Raw genomic sequence first — 22,565 nt, 5'->3', positions numbered from 1 at the left:
ATTTTAAAGGAAAGATTCTTCTTGTGTTAATTCTGCAGCAGGTGTGGGGGGGTGGGGTTGAATGCTCTAAGACTGGAGAGTGGTTAATGGAGATGAGAAGAGAGTATCTGTCTTCTTTTCCCTCCCTCATTGCCTACTAAGTGACTTGTACTCTAAGTACTCATTTCCCCCCTCAGCCCCAATTGTTTTTCTTGAGAAACCTTCTAAATCTGAGGAGGAATGAAGTCCTCTCTCAAAGTTTGGTGATATTCCTGTCAGCAAGAGAGCTGGCATTAGCGGGACAGATTTGAAGGAATTTGTGCTGCTCTATTCATTTGCAAAGCAGAGAGGTGCTTTTTTTCCTCCATCCCTTCCATGCAGCCCCAGAAAGCTATACACTTTCCCTCGAGTTAGTTGTATTTGATTGCATGTGATTTATATGGTAGATCTCTGATGTAGGCAACGTGAGGGAAAAAAGCATGCAGGAGAGCACCATGTCAAAGCCAGAAGAACTGGTCATCACGAATAAATAAGTCAAGGTAAAATTCAAACCAGGTGTGATGCCCAAACAGGGCTCTTGTCTCCTCTAACAGAAGCTGTAAAGGAACAGCTCCTCTCCATGCATGAACGCTCACCTCTGAAGCACTCTACATCCTTAGCTCCCTGTCCTGTTGCTGTACTCACAGCAGGCCTAGAGCAGGACAGGAAAACTGGTCCTGACTTCTACCTACCATCTTTCCATGAGAAAGCAAGGTAGAGTTTACAAGAGCATTGCACGTGTAGAAAAATAAGAAATGACCCTCTGACTTGTTATGCAGTTAGAGCTAGCATCTGTGTACACTTACCACCACTTACAACAGGCTTCTGTGAGGCTGAAGGTCCTTGACTCACTAGGAAAGGAAGAGCTACTACCTTCCCACATTCCCATTAACTGAGTCTGGTCTGAGATCCTCTGGAAAGAATAACTGGCCCTTTGAAAAGGCCTGATTGAGAAAGGTAGGATCTTCCTGAACACTCTGGCTAAGGTCCATTGCTCTCAGGCCATTCAACCTCACAGAGAAAGACACAGATTGCCCTCCCTTCCTCTCAGTGTCTTGCATTTGCTGTTACCTGTGGTTATGCTATAGGTTCATTCCTGTCACTGGAGAAGACAAGTGCTCCAATGAACCTTCAATGAAGAGTGAGAGACATTCCAACCTTAAAGATGTCAAGGGCCATCAAAAAACCAGAATGAATCCACACAGGCAACTATAGGCAGGGTCACTGTCCTGGTTTCACTGGCACAGAATCATAGCCCAGCCATGGTATGCAGGTCATCAGCAGTTTTGAGTCAGCCAGGTGCTTGTGCTAGGAGGAGCAAAAGCCAGAGCAGTTGACCTGAGCTGGCTAACAGGTGCATCCCATATCATGAATGTCACACTCATTGTGAAGGGGGAAGTTTACTGAGGATGGAGGAGCTTTTCTTTCTCTACCTCTCCTCTCAAGGGTCACCATTCCTGGACTGGGTTGAGCACAGCTTTCTATATTTTTGTTTCATTAAATCTATTTTAACTTCAGCCCACAGGCCTCCTCTCCTTTTCCGAGTTCCCCTTCTCAACTCCAGGGTGGGGCAGTCATCGGGTGATAGAGCAACTGCTGTAGTTTAGTTCCAGATACAGGTTAAATGTAGACAGTCACAAATAACCTATGATCTTTAGGAAGAGTCAGTGGCAAATACTTAGCATTCACCCTCCATGGTCAGTGTCAATATTTTCAAAGAAGAATCTAGGAGCTTATTTGGGAGGGATAAAAGGAAGGAGAAGAAAGCGAGCTTTATTAATGCAAACTGGCTTCAAACCATCACATCCGTGTCTACCCTGACCTTTATTACAACCAATGCCCATGCTTAAAATGTATCAGAGGCCTACTTTGGGTCACAAATTGCCAAGAGCCCACCCCTTGTAAACTCAATTTCTGTCTTGAGAGCCTGGGGCACATCAGAGGAGAATTCACTGCCTCACAGCCTGGCCCAGTGTCCCAGTTCCTGCACTGGGACTGGGTTCAGCTTATCACCTCCAGTCCTTCCATCATAATTTTCCACAAAAAAACTGTTTCAGCAGTGTTGCAGCTGACATCAAGCAGACACACCAACTTAAAGCACTTCCTTGAAAGACCTGATATTGCCTGATTCAAAGGTAGGTGACATATAGACAGCTTGATCAAGGCTGCTCTTATACTTGTGTCTGTGGGCAGGTTAAACCACAAGCATCCTGCAAACACCAAAATGCACGCTTCTGTGCACTGCAGAAGCACCCTCAGCCACTCCAACAGAGAGCAATGAAAAACCTGTACCTGTGTCTCTAAACCATGCTTGCTTCATCTCTTAACTTCTTGAAGCTTCCTTCTTCTCACAGCATTTCCTGCTTGTCTGTTGGAATCCCTGACTGTCCTGTTTTGAGACCTTACCAACTAGTTCAGTTCACTGATCACCTCCACTACTTGCATTCTCCTGGTTCCTGTAGCCTTGCTTTTAACAGTGGTTGGCCTTGATGCATTTTAAATGCTTTTCATTATTTCAGCCAGAGGAGTATGAATGGGAAATGCACCATTAAAAACCTGCATGAATCTATTTCATGTAAGAATGAAATGTCTGTGAAATGTTTTCTCATGAAGGTACACAAGTGAGACAGGACCATATCACTAAAGCCTAGAGCATCTCCCATTCTTTCCAAAGTGCAGGGTAAGTCTCCAGGTCCTTAGTCATCCACTCATTCACTTGGCACACAAATGAGTTTGGTTCCAGGCTTACCCTGCAGAGAAACAACCACTTTGTCTCTTGAGGAAACCTAGACCCAGATGAAAGGTCAGTTTGCCTGGGCATTCCAGTCAGGCAATACAGATCTGTAGTGAACTCAGGTGGTTACCAACACTACCCCAGCCAGCAATGCATCTGGAGATGCCCTTAAGGTAAGTAACACATGTCCTGTGGTCACGGCACGAAAATACCGCGAAAGGGCTACAATGCAACCCTGTCATCATTTCAAGTGAAAAAAGGCGGGGGGGAGGCAAAGGAAAAAGTGAAGGCAGAGAGAATGAGGGAAGACAAGAGGAAGGAGAGGAAAGAAGGAAGGAAGGAAGGAAGGAAGGAAGGAAGGAAGGAAGGAAGGAAGGAAGGAAGGAAGGAAGGAAGGAAGGAAGGAAGGAAGGAAGGAAGGAAGGAAAAGGAAAAAAGCAGGAAAGCTAGCAAACTGGAAAGCAAGCAAGAAAAAGCAGGCAAGTAAGTAAGCAAGAAAGAACACATAAAATTAATTGTAGAAACATCAAATGGATCCTAGGGGAGATGAGATTTAAATGCTATACAGTGTGGTCAGAGTTAGCCCATAGCCAGTGGCTCAGAGCACATAGATTCTCCCACTGGTGTTGTCAACAATGCCAGCATAGATACAGCCTAGGTTAAATACAGAATAAGAAAGCAGAATTTGGTATGCAGCAAAAATCAGCTTATGCTGAAAGATACCCACCTTCAGGGGACTGACTCTTATATTGGGCACCGATTCTGGTATCTTCCTCCTTCTAGAGAAACCTGTGGCCTGTACATTAAAAAAACCCACTATGATGACTGCAGCAACATGTGGGAAAGGAGCAGCCCAGATGAGATCAAGGAATACACTCCTTGGAAAAGGGGGAGACTGGAGGAAGAACCAAAGAACATTTTCCAGGTGATAGAAATTATTTCACCAAGGCAAAGAGTACAGCTGGGAATGGCCACACTTTGCCCCAAGACATACCTGGCTCAGAGATGCAAACAGAGTTCTCAGCTGTGCAAGAAGAGGTGTCAATAAGGGAACAAGAGGATGGGGTGGGAGTGGGTGTTGAGAGGCCTACATAATGCCCAGGTCAGTGAAGGGGACTGGGACAGGTCAGATATGTCTTGGGTTGGGGTGGGATTTGTCCCCTTTTGTCCCCTCCTCTCACTCCCCTTCAGATCCACCACCCCACAGGTGAAGCAGTTCTCCTGTGCCTCCAGAGCTGTTGGGAACAGGGACAAGAAGAAGCAGATCCTTGGAAATCAGCACTTCTGATACAGGACTGGGATTAGATCCAGTAATTGCTACTGCCACTGCACATCCTTCCCAGCTGTGGTTATCTCAGGCTGGGGCTGTGCAGGCAAGAGGTGGGAGTGTGTGCAATGGGGGCATCCAGGCTGGACCAGCAGTCCTCACCTCATCAAGCGTGGGCAAATTAGATAGACTGCTGCAGATCAATACTCCAGGCTGCTCCCTCTGCCTGCTGTGCCATGAACCCTTTCTTCTCCCAGGATGCTCCCTGACTGTGCACAGAGACTTAAATTGGATCTGGAAATACCTGTTGTTCTGGTAGTCACAAAGGGAAGTATCAAACTGACAGGGTGGGTGCACTTTTCTGTTTGTCATAGGCTTAAAATAATTGTGTAAATATAAAGGAAATAGAAGTATTTCCTACTGTTTTCAAGGGGATAAAGAGAGTGACAAAGCCAATGCCAAATATTTCTCTGTGCTGAACACGTCAATTGTATTCCGACAACTATCCACAGAGAGACAAAGTACAGGTCTGTACAAATTCAATAGCCCCTTCAGGAGGTTTAGGCTGCCATTCAGGTTGGGCTTAGGGATTGCAGTATGTCAGGAGAGAGTGTAACACTTCTCACAGGGTATTGTGGGGATTATGAGCTGCACAGGTAGTATTTTGATGCAAGGTAAAACAGCACTAGAGCAAAGACAACAACAGGATTTTTCATATAACAATTGGAATAAAATAATCCTTGTCCAGTGTGAGGAGCAACACAGACTGTGACAGCCGGAGCAGTAGCTCAGGATGCAAACATGCAGGCGGTAAGTAAAGCTACTAGTGCAGAGTACCTGGAATAGCCTATTCTCAATTGCTTTTCCTAATTCAAGGAACTGGAGTCTATTTTAAAGATAGAAAGATGATGATTATAAAAGGCCACAGATAAACAAAAACCCAAACAACCCTCTTATAAAGATTACAGGCGAGTCACTTAGAATCTAATAAACCTGAAGGAAGAGGCAGAGGGATTTTTTTGTTGGACTTGGAAGTGCAGCAAGATTGAAGCTTTATGCCTTTGAAAAACAAATGGTAGAAGTCAAGCAGATGATTTTACTTTGGTAGTTCAGGAAATATTAGTTTTGTAAAATAGAGTAGCTATACATTTCCTTAGTACTCTAAACAGCTCTTTTCACTTCCCTGATGCAGCCTTCCTAGAAGATACCATAGCTTACCAGTAAAGATATGTATTAGACCTGGTTATAGAACAAATAATATATCTAACATCTGATAATGTATGAATAGTGCTACCAGGCAGAGAAATCAAGTCAAGCATTTGACATTCAAGTTAGAATTTACATGTGTAATCTCTAGTCCCTATTACCTCCCTTCTACAACAGGCAGGTGAAAAATGTTGCGGGGCCATCTCAGCACCTCATGGGAAAGGATGCACAGTCAGATATTGATCTGTATTTATCACCATTAAGTAACAGAACGGTATCAGTGAGATGGGGGTTGTCACTGACTGAGAACAAAATGTCTGTGAGAATGGTAACCCATATCGGAATCACTGGGGACTTGCAGAAGTACAGTGAATCAGATAAGGCCAAGCCATAAAAAAGAACGATTTAGAGTCTGTGAACAACTTCTCAGCTGAGGGAACTGCAAGTGTGAATCAGCCATCACAAAGAACTTGGTGCCCAAAAGTCTGTGTCATGGTCTTCTGCTTACCCTGGTACATAGTGGAAAAGAGGTGGAGGACGCAGTGTATCAGGAATGGACCACCTGTCCCTGATTGCAGCACAGCTAGCCTCCAGGAAAGCCCATGAGTAAGACAGGTCCAAGACTCAGTAAACACCATTTGCAAGTTGGGTTGCTTATGAGTTATGCTGTTTGTGTTCAATAAGGCTGGATTGTAAACTTCATTTTTTTTTTCTAAGCTTTTGCTTGACACAGTAAATTTAGGCTAGAGAAGCCCTTGGTATGGCTATGTTAGAAAACAGATCCTGTATGAAGCAACTCCACAACCTCTCTAACCATGACCGCAGAACATCATGGCCCGAGGTGCATCACCCCACTTCAGCTATGATCTGAGCTCTGAATTCAGGGCAGGCTTTTCAAACAAGCGTGGCAGTCAGTGAGAAACCACAGCAGTGAGGTGAGAGGGGAGAAGTAACTGGGAAGGGTGTGAGTTTTGGAGAAGAGAAGCAACAAAGCAAGAACTAAAAGCAGGAGGCAGATGGTATGAAGCTCTGTGAATGGGGAAGTGGGAAAACATAAAAGGGGAATATAGCAAGTGAGGACGGTTCACAGCCCAACTGGCTGGATTAAATTACTCTTTTCCCTGGTGGAGGCCCTGCATACACAGAAAAGGTCTTATGACCACTCAGGATTGTCTGAGAAATAGCTCACATAAAAAACCACCCTATCAGGGCCCAGGGTAATGAGAATACCTGCTGTGGCCATGCACTGTGTGTGCAAAGAAATGAGCCTTGTGTTCCCTCCAGGAAAGGTTCCTCCTGCCATTCTGTCTGAGCTGAAGGACAAGCCTCCTGCTTAGCTTTTGCTCTCCTGTGCAAGGCTGTGAAGTGCAAACATCATTTCTGAAAGAGCCCCCTCACCCCATCCTCCCTGAGAGAGTATAACCCCACAGAAAGAGTGAGAGAGATTGAGTCACCCAAATTCCTCATTGCTTTGGATCCTTGAGGGGGAAAAAATGGTATCACGTATTTCCTCCTAAATGGTGCCATTCAAACCCAGCACAGATAGGCCACTCCGAGGCGACCCAGCCCAGGCCCTAGAAGTCTCTCAGAACAAAACTGTCTCACTGATCAATTCTTTCCCATTACCATCTTCCTCAAACTCAGCAAAGGGAACAAGAAACCCCAGACGGATGCCTGCCTTCCCTCAGCCCTACTGCACATGCAGAAGGAAACTCATGTCAAGAGCTCCTCTTGGTGGTGTGAGAGGACATCAAAGCAGCAACAGATATGTATGTGCTCAGTTAGGGGTTATGGAACTATTTCCTCCAGTTTCCTTCCCTTTCCTGCAGCATGTACAACTGAGAGGTTTTAATGGTGCAGGTGCCAGTTGTTCTCAGAGAGATTACAATATGTTATTTGAATGTAATATCCCATTTTTAATGATTTAAATATTATGGAAAGAAACACCCTAAAAACCTTTGTGTAGATCCCTGTCATCCCTCTACAGAGGCACTGGCAGAGGAGGTATGTTTACAGATTCATAGCACAGACCTCTGACTTGGCCAAGAACTGATTATCCATAGCAGCAGCAGGCAATTATCTTCCAAAAGTAATTTTCCCTGAAGTGGGTTGGAGATAGACATTCTTGCCAGGACTTCCACAGCTCATTGTTGGCTATGCAGAACTGCAGTGTCTTTGACATGGGGCTCACCTGGACATGGGGTCTCCACAGCAGTCCCTCCTCCCTGACCAATTTTAACTTGTCTTCTTCTTCCCCACTCTCTTCCATGCTGCCAGTCCCACAAGACTGTATGCCAGACTACAAAGACAAAAGCACACACTGGCATTCAGCAGGTCAGTGGTCCTTGTTCAGCCTTGCCACCATGTCCTGCTGTGCCACTGGTCAGGCACAGCATCTATCCAGTCTCTCTTGGCCTGAATCCCATCCCTAGCCCCAGTATCCTCACATGACTGTTACTCTGTCCCAGGTAAGACTCAATATATTCTCCAGCTCTCCCCAGCTCTTTTCCCCTCAGTCCCCACCCTTCCCACCCTGGGTGTTCACTCTCTGTTCTTCCCACCCTGCCTATCCCCAGGCACATAAGGATTATTGGAAACCTTAAGAGAAAAGATCTGGTGGAAATTTTCCTTTGGAGAAGCTGATTCCAAATGTAGTTTCAACAATGTTCAGAAAGGGGTTAGTTTCCTGCTTGCCTGTCCCAGGCTGCCCGCCCAGCCTAGAGCTCCCTGAATCCCTCGGGGCTCCACCAGCTCCAGCTCCCTGGGCCCTCACATGTTACCCAGATGTCTCCCACAGAGAGCTCTCAATATGCCCCATCCCAGGGAGCTGTAATGGTTTTTTTCTATCTATAAGTAGCAGTCTTTAGAGCCAGATATACCTGCCTTCTCTTCTGACTGAGTCCCTGTCTCCTGGCCCACTATATTTCTGCACCTGTCTGCCCTTTCCAGCTCCTGCTGCTGCTCCGCCTGTAACAGTCTTTGTCACTCTCCCTTCTGTCCTTCTCTGATGTGTATTCTTATGGCCTGTTCCTATTCTCACTTGCAGAGAAGTCAGTGGGTTTCCTTTCTCCCCCTTCCCTGCCACCCACAGGGGGAACACCTAGTACAGCTGGCTGTTTTTTGCTTCTGAAATAGCCACAAAACTTGGAAATGTTCCACAGTTGAAGGTTTCTGGGTTGTGGCCAGCACTGAGTGACAAAAGGGAGAGTTCTCCTCCCGAGCAGGTCAGTGGCAACAGTCTCCCAGGACAGCGGCGGCAGGACAAGTGTAACCAACCTTTGGAGAAACACTTTCCCTCAGAGGTCCTTCTTTCAGGAACATCCCAGCTGAAAACCTACTGTTCCTGATCTAACTGGGCTCCTGGCAAAACCCAGAAATTCTAATTAGTTCTGTGTCACCACATTCCTTCTCCCACGAAACACATCTCCTGCCCATCCACTTATCAGTTCAGGCTGGAGCACACAGTTGTGCACATATATGCACTTTTCCAAGCTTAGCGTTGCATGGGAGGAGAAGGAAGGAAGAGGAGGGAGACCCTCATTTCAAGAAGGGAAAGGAAGGAGTAGAGCCTCCTGGGATCTTTCTGCTCCTTGTCTCTTCTTTCTTAGGGTGACTGCTTCCTTCTCCTTGCTGCTTAGCTCTAAAATTCTTTTATCTTCTGAGGACAATGAGGACAGGCTGAGAGAGCTGGGATTGTTCAGCCTGGAGAAGAGAAGGATCTGAGTAGATCTTACAGTGGTCTTTCAATACATAAAACAGGCTTGTAAGAAAGATGAGGACAGACTGTTTAGTAAGGCCTGTAGTGATAGGACAGGGGGTAACATTTTTAAACTAAAAGAGGGTAGATTCAGATTAGAAACAAGGAAGAAATTTTTTTACAATGAGTGTGGTGAAACACTGGAATATGTTGCCCAAGGAGGTGGTAGATGCCCCATCCCTGGAAACATTCAGGGTCAGGTTGAATGGGGCTCTGAGCAACCTGGTCTACTTGAAGATGTCTCTACTCACTGCAGGGGGGTTGGACTAGGTGACCTTTAAAGGTCCCTTCCAACCCAAACCATTCTATGATAAGATGGAAGAGGTCTGGCAGCATCTCCCACTGTCTGCTTTTGCACAGAAGTAGGGGAGAGGTTGGATTGGGAGAAGCTGGTTTGCAGGGGCTCCTCTCACCCACCAGTCTTGGCTCTCATAGTACTGGCAGGGGAGAGAAAACTGTTTATTGCATCTCTTGATGCATTTGCTCCACTTCACGGTGAGCACACAGGTTCACACAATACTTCTTTGTACTAGTAATCTGAGCAAGTGGGGAAGTGAGGCAGGACCTTATCACCACAGGGATGGAGGGACAGAGCAGTCATGGGGTAGCTGCTGCTTCCTTGAGGCTGCTCGGCTTCCTTGTTCATCCATCACAGAAAACATTGTTCCTTGTGACATTTTGCCATTGACACTCAAGGGCACTGGGAAGACATGAAAAATCTCAGTTGTCCCATATCACTCCACTACTCCCACTTCATATTCCCTTCCCTGCTTACACCTCCTCCAAAGTTTGGATGATAAAAGAGGGAGGAGGAAATCCACCCCTCCACTTTCTCACTCCGCTTCTAATCTTTGTTCAGCTCCCCTGTAAAAGCAGTTGGGTGCCCCCCGCTGTCCATTGGGATGGAATTAGGAGTGGATGAGACACACCAGGAGAAAAGAAAAAAATTACAGCAGTCATCATCCCAACCATGAAGTCATGCATGCCCCGCCTTCAGCTAACGGCCTCAGCCGCAGAGCTGCTGTTGTGGTGGGAGAGGAGGAGGGACCAGAGGGTGATCGTCGAGTCAAGTTCCCTCTTCCACTTCCTCTCTCCCTTCAACCTGCCACTCACTGCAGTGCAAGGGCTGATACCCAAATTTGCCCGTCTCTCCCCGCCGTTTACCTTGGCCTGACTTTCCTTTGCCCCGGGTGCTGTCCTCCGCCACGGGTCCAGAGACATGCAAGCCATCAAGTGTGTCGTGGTGGGAGATGGGTAGGTACCTCACTGGTTTGCTGTGGGTGCGGGAAGGGAGGGATGGTGACAAAGGGCAAGAAAGAAGGTGGCTACTTGGCAAAACATCCCCAGCTTTGCTTCTGACCTCCTGCAGACTGTGTTCCCTTTCTTGCTCGCTCTTCCCTCCAGAGGGCAAGGGACCTCCTCCTGTGGAGAGCATTGTGAAGGGCATCTTCAAAAGGGGCATGGAAAGCGAAGCAGGTCTGTCCCATGTGCAAGAGGTGGTATTGCTGCCAGATTCAACATGTAGGCAGGAGTCAGATTTAAAACCCAAGACGTGCAAGCACTCTCCTGTCTGTCAACGGCTCTTTGAAGGTCATCTGCTCATTGGGGCTGACGGAGAGAGGGCACGGCACTATGGTTCTGATGAGATGTCCTCCAGTATCTCTGTGTTCAGCTTTTCTCAGTGCATTATCTCTGTATCGGGGTGTAGGGGAAACTGTTTGGCAAAGGGTTTCTGTGGCCACAGGGAGGAGGAGCTCTTTCCACTGAGATAGGCACAAGTATATGCCACTTTGGGAGTGGGAGGTAACACAACCTTGCCTTCACAGCATGATGACATCACTGCCCATGTCCCAAGATCCCTGGAAATGGCCCAGTCTAAGCTGTCAATAACTGAAGCAGTCAGTACCATTTGGGGTGGGAAGGATGGAGTGGACAGGGCCTCTTCATGCCATGTGGGATGAGTAGATGCAGGGAAGGTAAAGGAGGAGAGTCCACATTTGGTGCAGAGTAGGTTAATTCATTTCCCAGCTAGGAGCCGGCCAGACTGTTATCTGGGGCAGCTATCAGGTAGCAGATGAAGAGACATTTGCAGCAGCCCTGCTCCCCACAGTCACTTCCTCCTTCAAAACTTGCCCGGGGAAGAAGACATCTGTAAACATAACAGTACATGTCAGACATATTCTCTGGGGCTGGGGCAAGGGGATGGGGAGGAGCGACAAGGAAGGTCAGAGCCCCAAATATACACCATTACTTCTAAGAAAAGTCCCTTGAAGGCTGCAAGCTAGAGCTGGATGAACGACTCCACTGGGCATTTATCTGTTGCCCTGTTAACCCCCCAGTTTCCCCCTCACACATTGTACCCTCTCTGTAACCATTCCGCAAGGCAGCATTCCCCTCATATCCTGGCCAACCTTACAACACGTCCTGCTCTGAACCCCTCTGACTACAACTGCTCTTAAATATCTTCTGTCCCGTCATTTTGCTTCTCTGTACACTGCACCTCCCTCTCACCATCTCACAACACAAGAGTAGTCCAGTCATCTCCTCCATGGATCTGAGCTCTTGGTTCACATCCCTTCACATCCCTCCCAGCCACATCAGCCATGTCACCCTCCCTCTGCTCAATCTTACTGACCACAGGCCCTTCTGCTGTCACTCTGCTAAGCTACTCGTGTCCCCCCATAGCTGTTCTGTCCCAAAAGCCCTCTCCATCACACATCACCAACCTCTTAACACTCCCTGAGTTCAGTCCTGTGAACCTGCAGGTGACACTAATCTCACCTCATCTCTCAGCAGTTTTGCTGTAACCTTCATCCTTTCACTGACCCTTTGTGCTTCTCTCTGTTCAACCACTCTAATTCAGAACTGTTCCCCTTTCCAATGACTGAGTCTCCCCAGCCCCATAGATCTCCTGAGCATTCCCTGTAAAGCTTCAGGAAGCCTCTGTGGCCCTTCTTCAATATAGAAACATAGAATCATTTGGCTGGAAAAGACCTTTGAGATCACTGGGTCCAATAGTATCTATCCACTACCAAAAATATCTCTATGATAAGAGGGAAGCAAGGGAACTGGGGAAAGAGAAGAGACTCGGAGAGGAGGATCTAAGAAAGGGAGGTGGCAGAAGGAAGAAACAAGTGTTGGAGCACGCCAAAGAGCTCAGTTTCCTCCTCAGCTGCCCACACTGTAGCGACTGATGCAGGTGCCTCGTGACCAGGGTGAAGATCCCAGCTGTGCCTGTCAAGGGCGTACAAAAAGGCAGGGCTGCAGCTCTGCAATAGGGGAAATGCAGGTACAGATGAGATGGTCAGAGTGTCCCCAGCAGCAGGACTCCAACCTCCCCCCGAGGAAAGGTGACTCCCTGATCCTGAAGCTGTGCTCATAGGCTGAGGAGGCAGGTTGCTCTCACCACCTCAGTTTCACACATGGTGTAACTGGAGCATGGACAGACTTTCCCAGGCCACATGGACCTGAGAAATAGCAGCCCAGCAGGAGAACAATTCTCCTTTCCACACCTGTTCTGGCTGCTTTATCTTCTTACAGTTTCTTTCCTCATCTTCTTTCCCTCACCACAGCCTTCACTTTGCCCACAACACCTTCTCCTTCCCTTGATAGCCTCACTGCCCCCTTTCCCACCTCCCTTACACCAATGCTCTCATCCAGACTGGACTGTGCTGCTACCCTGGCTTATTTGTGCTCCACCCTGCTGCAGCATGGGTGTGTGGGAGGATGAAGAGAGAGGAAGCACCAGCTTCTAGCTGAGAAACACCACCAGCAGCCTCCACCAGCCACAGGGAGAGGCACCTCACTGGCTGCTTGCAGCTCTCTCTGTGGGTGATGCTGCAGCTCACTGCAGACAGGCAGGACTGGAAAGTGTTGTGGCTAAGTCAAGAAGAGGTGCTGTCAGCCCCTGGGTATGGCACCTGCAGGAGCAGGCAGGAGTGCCTGTGTTCAGGGGCTGTAGCTGGCTGGGCAGCTTTGTCATGGCACTCCTGCACTGAATCAATACCCCTGCCCTGGCTGTGAGCATACGGCACTGTGCACGTGCTGGAAAATGGGCTCTCACCTCTGTCTCAGAGCAGATGCGTTTTAGCTGAGTGAACCCTGTACTAGACTGTAAAAACAAGCCTTCTTGCTCAAAGACAACAAAGATTTCCAGGTGACATCCTGTCTTTCTTCCTGACGGTTGTCTAACCTATGGCTATGCACTCTCTGGTCCTGCAAATGTTTCTGCTTCCAGGGGTCTCCTGGGTGGGCTAGCTCAGAGGTGTAGAAGGATTGCCTCATTTCCATCTCATGCTACAACCATGCCTGCACTACCATGACTTATTTCTATTTTTTTCTTTCTCTTCCAGAGCTGTGGGGAAAACCTGTCTCCTCATCAGCTATACCACCAATGCCTTCCCAGGAGAATACATCCCCACTGTGTGAGTAATGCATAAACAGGTCCTGGGGTGGGTGGGAGGCATGGAAAGCAGGATGAAAAGGGGTGCAGAAGCCCCCTGTTCTGCACTCTGAAGGCAGGGTCTCAATTCCATACCAGCAGAGGAAGAGCTGCCAAACCAGCAAAGGTGCCTCTACACTTGGGATCAGTCACCTTTCACCAGAAGCACAAGTAGCCTTATAAAACCCTGATATAAATGGAGTATTTGGGAGACACAAACCAACCCAAGGGTCTATTTGCCTGCTAAGTTTAGAAGTAGTAGATGAGGCCCTGCTAGGCAAAAAAGCAGGTAGCGAGCTACAAAAATTGGGCCAGATCCCAGAGAAGGTGTTTGGATGGACAGGGATCCCCACTTCCTTCCTTCTCCAAGGCACCTGCTGTCATTGAAGCAGGCACTGATAACCCTGATGGTAAGCGTGCAGCACTCAGCTCAACACCAGAGTAGAAGCACTGTGCAATCCAGAAGGTGTATGCATGAGGCTGGGACAGACCTGCAGATGGTTGGAATAAGGAGCAAGCTGCAGGCTGCTTTAGTTTGAGTCGTCAGATGCATTTGTCTCCCCATAATGCATGAGGATATGTTTGGGGATGCACACCACCTGTGCTTGTGCCACACCACTGGGGTGTGGAGTATGACTACATGCTCCCTGAGGTGGGAAAGGGAGGTAGGCACAGTGTGTCCAAGTGCCAGCTCAGGTTCAGATTCCTTGGGAAGGACAGGTGCAGGAAAACCTGAGCTTCACTTTTTTCTCCAGACCAGTTTGCAATGGATGTTGCAAAAAATGGTTGTGTTAGCAGGAACCCCTCTCTTCTCAAAAGCTAGATTCTTGAAGGGCACCATCTCTTCTTAGCATGTAGCCACAAAATGGTAATGCATTTTGCATGCCACATACCATTTCTCCTCTTGCCTGAGGCTTGTGTCTGGAGATGAGAAAGGGAGCCCATTTTGTGCTCCTGGACAGCGTGGCTTATCTTACAACGGTGGCATGTGTTCTAAGCATACTCATAAGGTCTTTGTGTTGGTTCCTATCACTGCTTTCCCTCACCTTAGCCTGGAAAAAAATATACTAAAAGGAACAAGAAATAAAATTTTCTAGGACAAGTGGAGGGACACCTCTATTGATTTAACAGCCGTTTTTTTCCAATAAATATTTTCTCCCACGCATGCAATGCTGACAGCTGTTCTCAAATGTTTCAAAGGTTTTCAAAAAAGTAAGGGGACACATATTAGTTTTGGTTCCAGAATTGGTGTTGAGATGCACAGGGCTCTGGGGGAGCTACAGAGACATGGGTTCTTCTTCTTCACTGTTAATAAGAAAGAAGGAGTTTAGAGCACAAGAGACAGGGGCTTGGCTAGAGCAGATGCAGTAGTGGGAAGGATACTGGGGAAAGAAGTGGGAAACTGAAGGGTTTATGGATCTGCACAGAATGGGCGAAGGTGGAGCTGCAACCAGGCACCTGTCCAGGACAGCTGGGTGATGGGGAGGAGGTTGATGCTGAGCAGGAAGTTCATAAGGTCTTCGTGGTCCGTAAGGTCCTTAAGTTCATAGGAAACCAGCATCACCCAGGTAAGCTGAGAAGAAGAATCACTACCCTTTGCTCTGGGCTGCATCTACTGAAACAACTAGAAGGGCTCTCTCTTCTCCTGTTTGAGCCATGGCCTGTGCCTCTGCATTTCAGGTTCGATAACTATTCTGCCAACGTGATGGTTGACAGCAAGCCTGTAAACCTGGGGCTATGGGATACTGCTGGACAAGAGGACTATGACAGGCTGAGGCCGCTCTCTTACCCGCAGACGGTGGGTCACTGTTCATCCCTTAGATATGCCTCCTTCCCCTTCTGCAGAATCAACATTTGCCATAACATACTGACAGGATTGTTCCCATCTCTCTCTTTACTTTACTGGGAATGCCTCTATTGACATACAAATGCCTTGAAATCCTAAAGGCAAAAGACATCTAAAGGTATTTTGGACCTTTATCTAAACTTTATTACTGGGATAACTTAGAAACAAAACTAAGATCTTAAAAAATACTTATAAGCACAGCTGACACTGATTTCAGTGTGGGCTAGACACCTTACACAGCCCTGGTAAAAAACCAAACCAAACCAAACCAAACCAAACCAAACCAAACCAAACAACCCTCTTTTGAAGCTAAAGTGGCTTGGGGAATTTAGGAGCGGAGACAGGAGCTCCTAATTTCTGTGAACCCTGCTATTCTGGCTTCTGCCTTTAAAAGAGATCTGATGTGTGGATGCATGTATTTGATCTCCTGATGCCTCAACTAAGCCAAAGCCTCTAACAGAACAAATGGATGCCTCTCCTCAGATACTGTTTACCAGCTTTTCATCACATTGACAAAGTGATTTCAGAGCTTCAGTATCACCTTCCCTGGAGGATGCTGTTCCAAGCAGCCTCTTGGCAAGCTCAAAAAGACCCTGTTGCCTTAGGTGTTGGTCTCAAGGCTGCCATTGCATCCAAAAGGGCTAGGAATTGAGGGAGCTACTTGGTTCAGCCACCTAAAAGTTGGACACCTCACGTAAGCTGCTCGCCTAGGCTCCTTCTGCAGTGTGTGCAAGCAGGCACATTTCTCAACAACATGCTTGCACCCACTCTGGGACACGTCCCACAGATAGGTGGGGGAACTGTTCTCCAGGTTACCTGGATGTACTCCAAGGTGCTTTCCTCTGACAGTTGTAGAAGTATGGAAATAGGTAGGTTGGGTCTGACACCCTTGTTTTTGCTAGATGAAGTTGGATGAAATAAATATAGCCCTGAAGAGCTGTTTTGGGTTTTGTTTTGTTTTGTTTTTAATGGAAGTCTAATCTTTGCCATGCCTAGGAGAATCGCTTAGGTGGATAACTGAGACTCCACCTCATTTGCATCCTGCATGTGCACTTTTTGGGCTGAGCCTAGCTCTGTTTCAACAGCAGGCAAAATTATTCTGGCCTGAAAGCTCTCTGGTGTTCTGTGAGAAATGAGCAGGATGCTGTCAGGTCATTTCCCATGAGGATGAGTGTGCCTACCACAAAAACCCCATCCTCGTAGTTAAACATTTGGCTCTTCTGATAATGGTGTCTATGGTTACCATGAGTCAGGGGAGCAAATATCCTCCTCTCCTCCAGAGGCAATTAGCAGCAGCCAGGACTGTGTTACATTGTGAGTGACGGCTTTCACTAGCATGACCCTCTGCTGCAGAGAGAATGCTGCCCACTCAGCCCTTCTCTCCCCTCCCTGCCTTCTGTCATGCAATCCCATGCTCTCATCCTAACTCTACACTATGGTTGTATACCTACAGGATGTCTTCCTGATCTGCTTCTCCCTTGTCAGCCCAGCATCTTATGAAAACGTCCGTGCTAAGGTGAGATAGAGTGTCCTGGTCCATCAGGGGTTGAGGAGGGTGAGATTGGTGGTGGTCTTGCAAAGACAGCGACCATGGGTGGAGACTGCTAATAGGACGTCTAGATTCAGAGAGGTAATATCTTTTTTTGTGTCAGTCAGAAGGAACTAAAATATCAGCCTCCTTCAGATGTCTTTTCCAGGTCATCTCAAAGAAGGCAGCCAACCCTATTAAAGGACTAATATTGATCTTGCTGGGCTATTCAGCTGTGAGACCACAGGCTTATGTTCTGATGGCATCTTTCAGACAAGATTGTCCCAGCACAGACACGCAGGACCAGTCCATGGGGTATGAGAAGCAGGAACCCACAGCCTTTGGATGGGAAGTGAGGGAAGAAGGGAGAGACGAATGGAGAGAAGAACAGCATAGTACTTCCTTCCTACTACTTTGAGGTTCCTCCGTGGGTTTCAGAGTCATGAAGGGTGGAGAGCAGCTTGTGCTTTTGCTTAACAAGAATTTGAGCTCCATGTCAGGGATTTTGCCTGTGGACTCAGCAATAGGGGCTTCTCTGGGCCAGGCAGTGCCCAACATTAGATGGAAGGGCTGTGAGGAAGGACAGACTGTTAACTATCTTGCTGACACTTGTTCAGGGGTGCCTCTTTGTTTCCTTTGTGCATACCCATACATATGACTTCTTCTCACATCTTTGCCATTTTGCTCCCCTGCTAGTGGTTCCCTGAGGTGCGGCACCACTGCCCTAGCACTCCCATCATCCTTGTGGGCACAAAGCTGGATCTTCGAGATGATAAGGATACCATTGAGAAGCTGAAGGAGAAGAAGCTATCCCCCATTACATACCCTCAAGGCCTTGCTCTGGCCAAGGAAATCGGTATGTGCTTGGGGCAACATGTTGGACCTACTGAAAGGAAAGAGGAAGACAATGAGGGCTTCCCCTTAAACTAATGAGGCTTTCTTAAAGGTATCTCATGGTGGTATCTCTGAGGGACACAGGGAGACACATCAAGGGTCATGGGGCAAAAATGCATTTCAGGAGGTTCAGGAAGGAGATCTGCTCCTTGAGGAAGCCTCAACCCCTCAAACTTCTGTTTTCTGCCTCTTTCTGGCCACTATCCTACACACACACACACAAAATATACTTTTGCACACTCTCTTCTCCTTTTACTTTGTTATTTCTGTCTGCGCCAATATTTTTCTGTGAAAGCTGCAGCTGCCGTGTGGGCAGAGGCCTCTCCTCTACATCCGGAAACAGGCGGAAGAGTGAGTTTTCTAACATCTCTCAGGAACAGTTGCAGCTGCAGCTTCCTGTCCCTGCCTCTGATTACCAGGGTTTATACATGCAACCCCGGGTATGTGTGTCTCACCCCACCATACATCTCATAGGCATTGCCTCCCTCCTGTATTCCAGAACAAGCATGAATGCCTCTTCCAGGTACCCCCTCTTCTCAGATGTAGCATGCAGAGGCAGCAGAGAGGGTGGGAAGCACAGCTTGAGGGAGAAGTTTTCAACCAGGAGCTCAGAGGAGAGGGTGTCTGGCCAGGGTAACATAGCCAGCCTCACACTATGGCTCTGCTCTGGCTACAGGGGTGGAGAACATACAAACCTTGGTCTTGTACAGCTGGCAAGCTTTGTCCTGAAGTCAAGACTGCCTAAGTGAAGTGTGTCCTGACAATGCTTAGTGGCTTTTATCAAGTGAGCTGTGTTTATTCAGTTCAGGCAAGATCCAGGTGCCTTGCTGTCCAGCACAAGGTCTCCGAGAATTTGGGCAAAAGGAAGATGCCACATGATTTGTGATGCCACTGGATGTGCTTGACACTCAGTGTCTGAGGAGACTTGAGAATTCAAAGTGTCTTTAGGTGGTGTGTATGTGACTCAGGACACTGTAAATGGACACTGAGGAAAGAGAGTGTTGTAGCTCTAAGGTGATGGGAGCCAGAAAAGTACCGGTGATACAGGCACATGCATCTCGTTCTGCTTGATGCCATCTGTGGTATTCCTCCTGTGACTTTATCTTCTGAGGACATTTGGCAGCAGAATCCTGGGTACCCCCACTGCCTACCTCAGTTCCCTTCCTCCCCATTACAGCACCTGCTTTCCTCCCAACAGACTCTGTGAAATACCTTGAATGCTCGGCCTTGACACAGCGTGGCCTCAAGACGGTATTTGACGAGGCCATCCGGGCAGTCCTCTGTCCACAGCCCACCCGGACAAAGAAACGAGTGTGCAGCCTCCTCTAAGCAAGTAAGTCTGAAAGGATCCCTGGGAGTGATGCCAGTGGCCCTTCCCTGCTCCTGAAAGGTCAGGGCCGCAGCGTTCCTGTGACCTGCTGTACCTGGTGGGATGGGTTGCCCTCAGAGAGGGAGAGGGAGACAGCAGTCCTGCTTGGTGAAAGGACAGGATGTGGTATGATGGAGCACACAGACCCCCAAACCACTTTCACCTCCTTGCTGTCTGCTCATGGGCAGGTTTTCTTGCACCTCCTAGTGCAAGATGGAACAAGATTTTCCACCTCTGCCCTCACAGAGAACTGTCTGTAACCTTCTGCCACAGAGGGAACTTCATCCAGGCTGCCCTGGAGATGACCTGCTGTGAGAACTGTGAAGCCTGCAGCCTTTGCCCATAGAAAAAAAAATAATTGTTCCTTATTCACAGCAGTTGCCCAATGGCCCTTCCTCTTACCAGCCTCTGCTCACCTAAAGGGGGTTTTTGTGCTGCTGTTCATTGGTAGGCAGCAGCTTCCCCCCAGGACTCCTTTGTTCCTCCTTTTGTCTCCACCTGCCCTTTCCCTTCGACTCAAGGCAGCAGAGGGAGGAGAGGGGCTTCAGGACTAGAGGCAAAGCTGTCCAGAACCTGAGGGGAGAGAAGAATGACAACTTTTTAACCAGGACCCTGCCCCTTCGTTCTCCCACCACCACCAGGGCAGAGGGAGGGAGAACAGGAAAACAGCCAAGCTGGTTTCACAAGGTCTGTCATGTTTTTGGCTACAGATCCCGGCCCCTTCCTGATGCCAGGCTCTGCCCAGCACGCAGGAGAGCGATGGCTCCAGCATCCCGGAGCTCAGTACCTTGTGGCGGTCACTGTGCTTTTTACTTCTGCTGGCTTGAAAGACTGTTGTGGGTCTGTAGCACTGGTTTGTCCATTTGCACAACTCCTCCACACTTGCCCCACCCCAGCTGCCCCTTCCCTTTGTCACCAACCCTCGAGGTTACAACGTAGTGAGTAGGACCCAATAAACAGAGTGTACATTCTTGCCATGTCTGTGATGCGTTGCTCTCAGGGAACACAGCCCTGAAGCAGTGAGCAATGGGGAGGCTGGTGTGGAGGTACCTGCCAGCTGAGCCCCTCCTTCAGCAGTGATAACCCAGGCAGCACCATGTTGAGCTTGGTACCAGGGAGCCCCAGACCCTGTAGGATGAAGAGACAAGGCCTGATTCATGCACTGAGTTGCTATGTTCTCAGTTGAGCACCCCTGCATTCCTCAGTAAAGTGAAAATATCATGTGCCAGCCAAAGGCAGTAGAGTGATCACACCTCAGCTTTTGCCCTTCCCCTTCTCAGCCTCCATGTGTTCAAAGGAAAAAGCTGTCTCCCCTTGGGGGCACACAGAGGGACTGTGCCCAGGCCCAGACTCCTCTCTGCGGGGAATGACCCTGCAGGTTGCTGGGGACACCCTTTCATCAAAACATTTCTGCATTAACGCTCCTAAGCTCACGTCACTGGCAGTCATATCGGTACCAGCACTCACTCAGGCTGCCAGGCACACGCAGAGCGAGAACAGGAAGGGGGAGGGCAGGGGAAAAAAAGAGCAAGGAATGAGTCACCGGTCCAGACAAATTACCTCTAAGTCGCTAAAATTAAGCCGGAGAGAGTGGTCCCAGCGGTACCATGGATCTGGCAGCTGTGAGCACCTGCCTTCCTGATGCATTGCAGGGACTTGAGAGTAAGAAGTGTTACAGGGTGGCTGCTGCTGCCACTGCCTGTGGGTGGGAGGAGGACTCAGGGTGCAGTGATTGGCACTGCAAAATCCTGCAGTCCTAGGAGGGTACAAAGAAACCGTGGAGTTGAGGCAGCTTACTGCTCCCCGATGCAGCACCACTTCTGAGTTTCAAAGGCTGCTTCCTGGGAGGTGCATGGGTAGCGTCAGCAGCAACCCGCCACCATGAACCCTGAGGTACCCTGCTGCCAGGGAAATTTCTGCAAATTCAATTCATGGTCGGATCTGAGTAAGGCAGTTAATTCAGTGTTGTGAAACATTATCCACTGATGATCTCCAGACCAACCCTGGAGGATGTTCTGTGGCAATGAGTTCCACAAATGTCTGTGTTGCACATGGGCAGCTGGATGAATTGCCCAAGCCCCATCTAAATGCAATGTAAATTGTGTCAACACAAGTCCAGAAGGTCTGAAATTAAATCTCTAGTGCGAGCATATACCTGTGGAAGGGCAAGGGACACAAAGACTAGCTCTAGCTTCTGTTAACTATCCTAAACATTACTCAAACCAATGAATTCCCAGTGGGTTATCACTCCTCCTCCATTTTCCAAGCGTTGGCTTTTACCTTCTCAGTCTGCCCTGTCACCTGTCACATAAAACAATGTAGAGAGGAGAGGCTCACCATGTGCATGAAACAAAATTCCTGTATCTGCCTGTGGACATGCACAGGCTGAGCTCTCCTTCTGACACAAATCAAGCAATTTGCACAACCCCATTGGAGCTGAGGCAGCGAATGAGGCAAGACTCTCAGCAATAAGGAAGCGAGCTGGAAACCTGGAAGTTGTGATTCCATGACTGTGCTTATGCTAATAAGTCCTGTAAGAGGTAGTTGGCCTGTGTAAAGCTCTGCTGTTGCACGGCTTTGTTTCTTCTAAGATATGAGCTCATGGGCTTTCTGCATGGTGCTGTGGATACCTGCCCTGCCATGACAAAGATAGCCACTGGGTGTTACACACCATTCCTTCCCCAGTGAGGCCTCATCTCTCCTATGTGTCTCTAGACAGCGTTTTGGCCGAGACCTAGGCTAAGGCATCCTGACAGCTTTGAAGCCTTGTGCTGCCTTCACCTGTTCACTTTTGAGCAGTACTAGCTGGACATAAAATTGCTCAATCAGGTTTGGAAAGCCAGGTTTTAGACCCTGGCTCTGTTCCGCCCTCATAGATATTCCCTGCTTCTGATAAGACTGGAGGAATTGGTCCGGAGCTTAAATGCTCATAACAGCAGTGCCAAATGTCAAGAGCTGTGTGACCACACAGCACAAGGACTCACTGTTGTTGGCTGCAGGGCAGAGAAGGGGGTGAGGTCTACAGGGAAGCACTTTGTGCAAGTAAAAGGATGGGAAAATCATAATTTCCTTCCTGGGAGAATGACTCACACAAAAGGGCTTAATTTCTCGTCCTGCCCCATTTCTTCTGGGCCAACTCCTTGCAGCAGAGATGAAATCTGGTGGGAGAGTTTGGGGCTGTTGAATTGGGACTTTTTCCCAAAGAAAGTGTGAAAGACATGAGATTGTGCAGGGAGCCAGGGGAGGAAGACAGTTGAGACAGACAGCCCCCTAGTTTGCCCAGACAGACCCCTAATTTCCCTATCTGTCTCCTGCTCCATCCAACTGGAGGGGGTCATAGGGTAGAGCCGAAGGGAGAAGGGTTTGTGTGCTCAGCATCAACCCTGATTTCTGAGTATCTTGACAGCCAGAAGGCTTTGCCATGGCCCTGCACCTCTGAGCAGCACTAGCCCTGCCTGCAGGGTCCTCGGCACAGGGAGCCCCTCTCCTGTGTGCCCGCGGGCAT

The 22,565-nt window shown here is 48.4% G+C and overlaps 1 protein-coding gene across 1 annotated transcript; it reads left to right on the top strand.

Annotated features, from left to right (window-relative positions):
• Positions 1-10,023: 10,023 nt before the first annotated feature.
• On the top strand, positions 10,024-20,033 carry RAC2 (Rac family small GTPase 2). Its single transcript, XM_010175701.1, has 7 exons — positions 10,024-10,236; positions 13,335-13,406; positions 15,104-15,221; positions 16,723-16,785; positions 17,494-17,653; positions 18,890-19,024; positions 19,771-20,033. The coding sequence occupies exons 1-6, from the start codon at positions 10,202-10,204 to the stop codon at positions 19,018-19,020; spliced, it is 579 nt and encodes a 192-aa protein (XP_010174003.1). The 5' UTR covers positions 10,024-10,201; the 3' UTR covers positions 19,021-19,024; positions 19,771-20,033.
• The last annotated feature ends 2,532 nt before the right edge of the window (positions 20,034-22,565 follow it).

This window comes from Antrostomus carolinensis, unplaced genomic scaffold (assembly GCF_000700745.2).
Source record: "Antrostomus carolinensis isolate BGI_N321 unplaced genomic scaffold, ASM70074v2 scaffold3709, whole genome shotgun sequence".
NCBI classification, from domain to species: Eukaryota; Metazoa; Chordata; class Aves; order Caprimulgiformes; family Caprimulgidae; genus Antrostomus; species Antrostomus carolinensis.
This window is presented reverse-complemented; position numbering and strand designations above follow the sequence as displayed.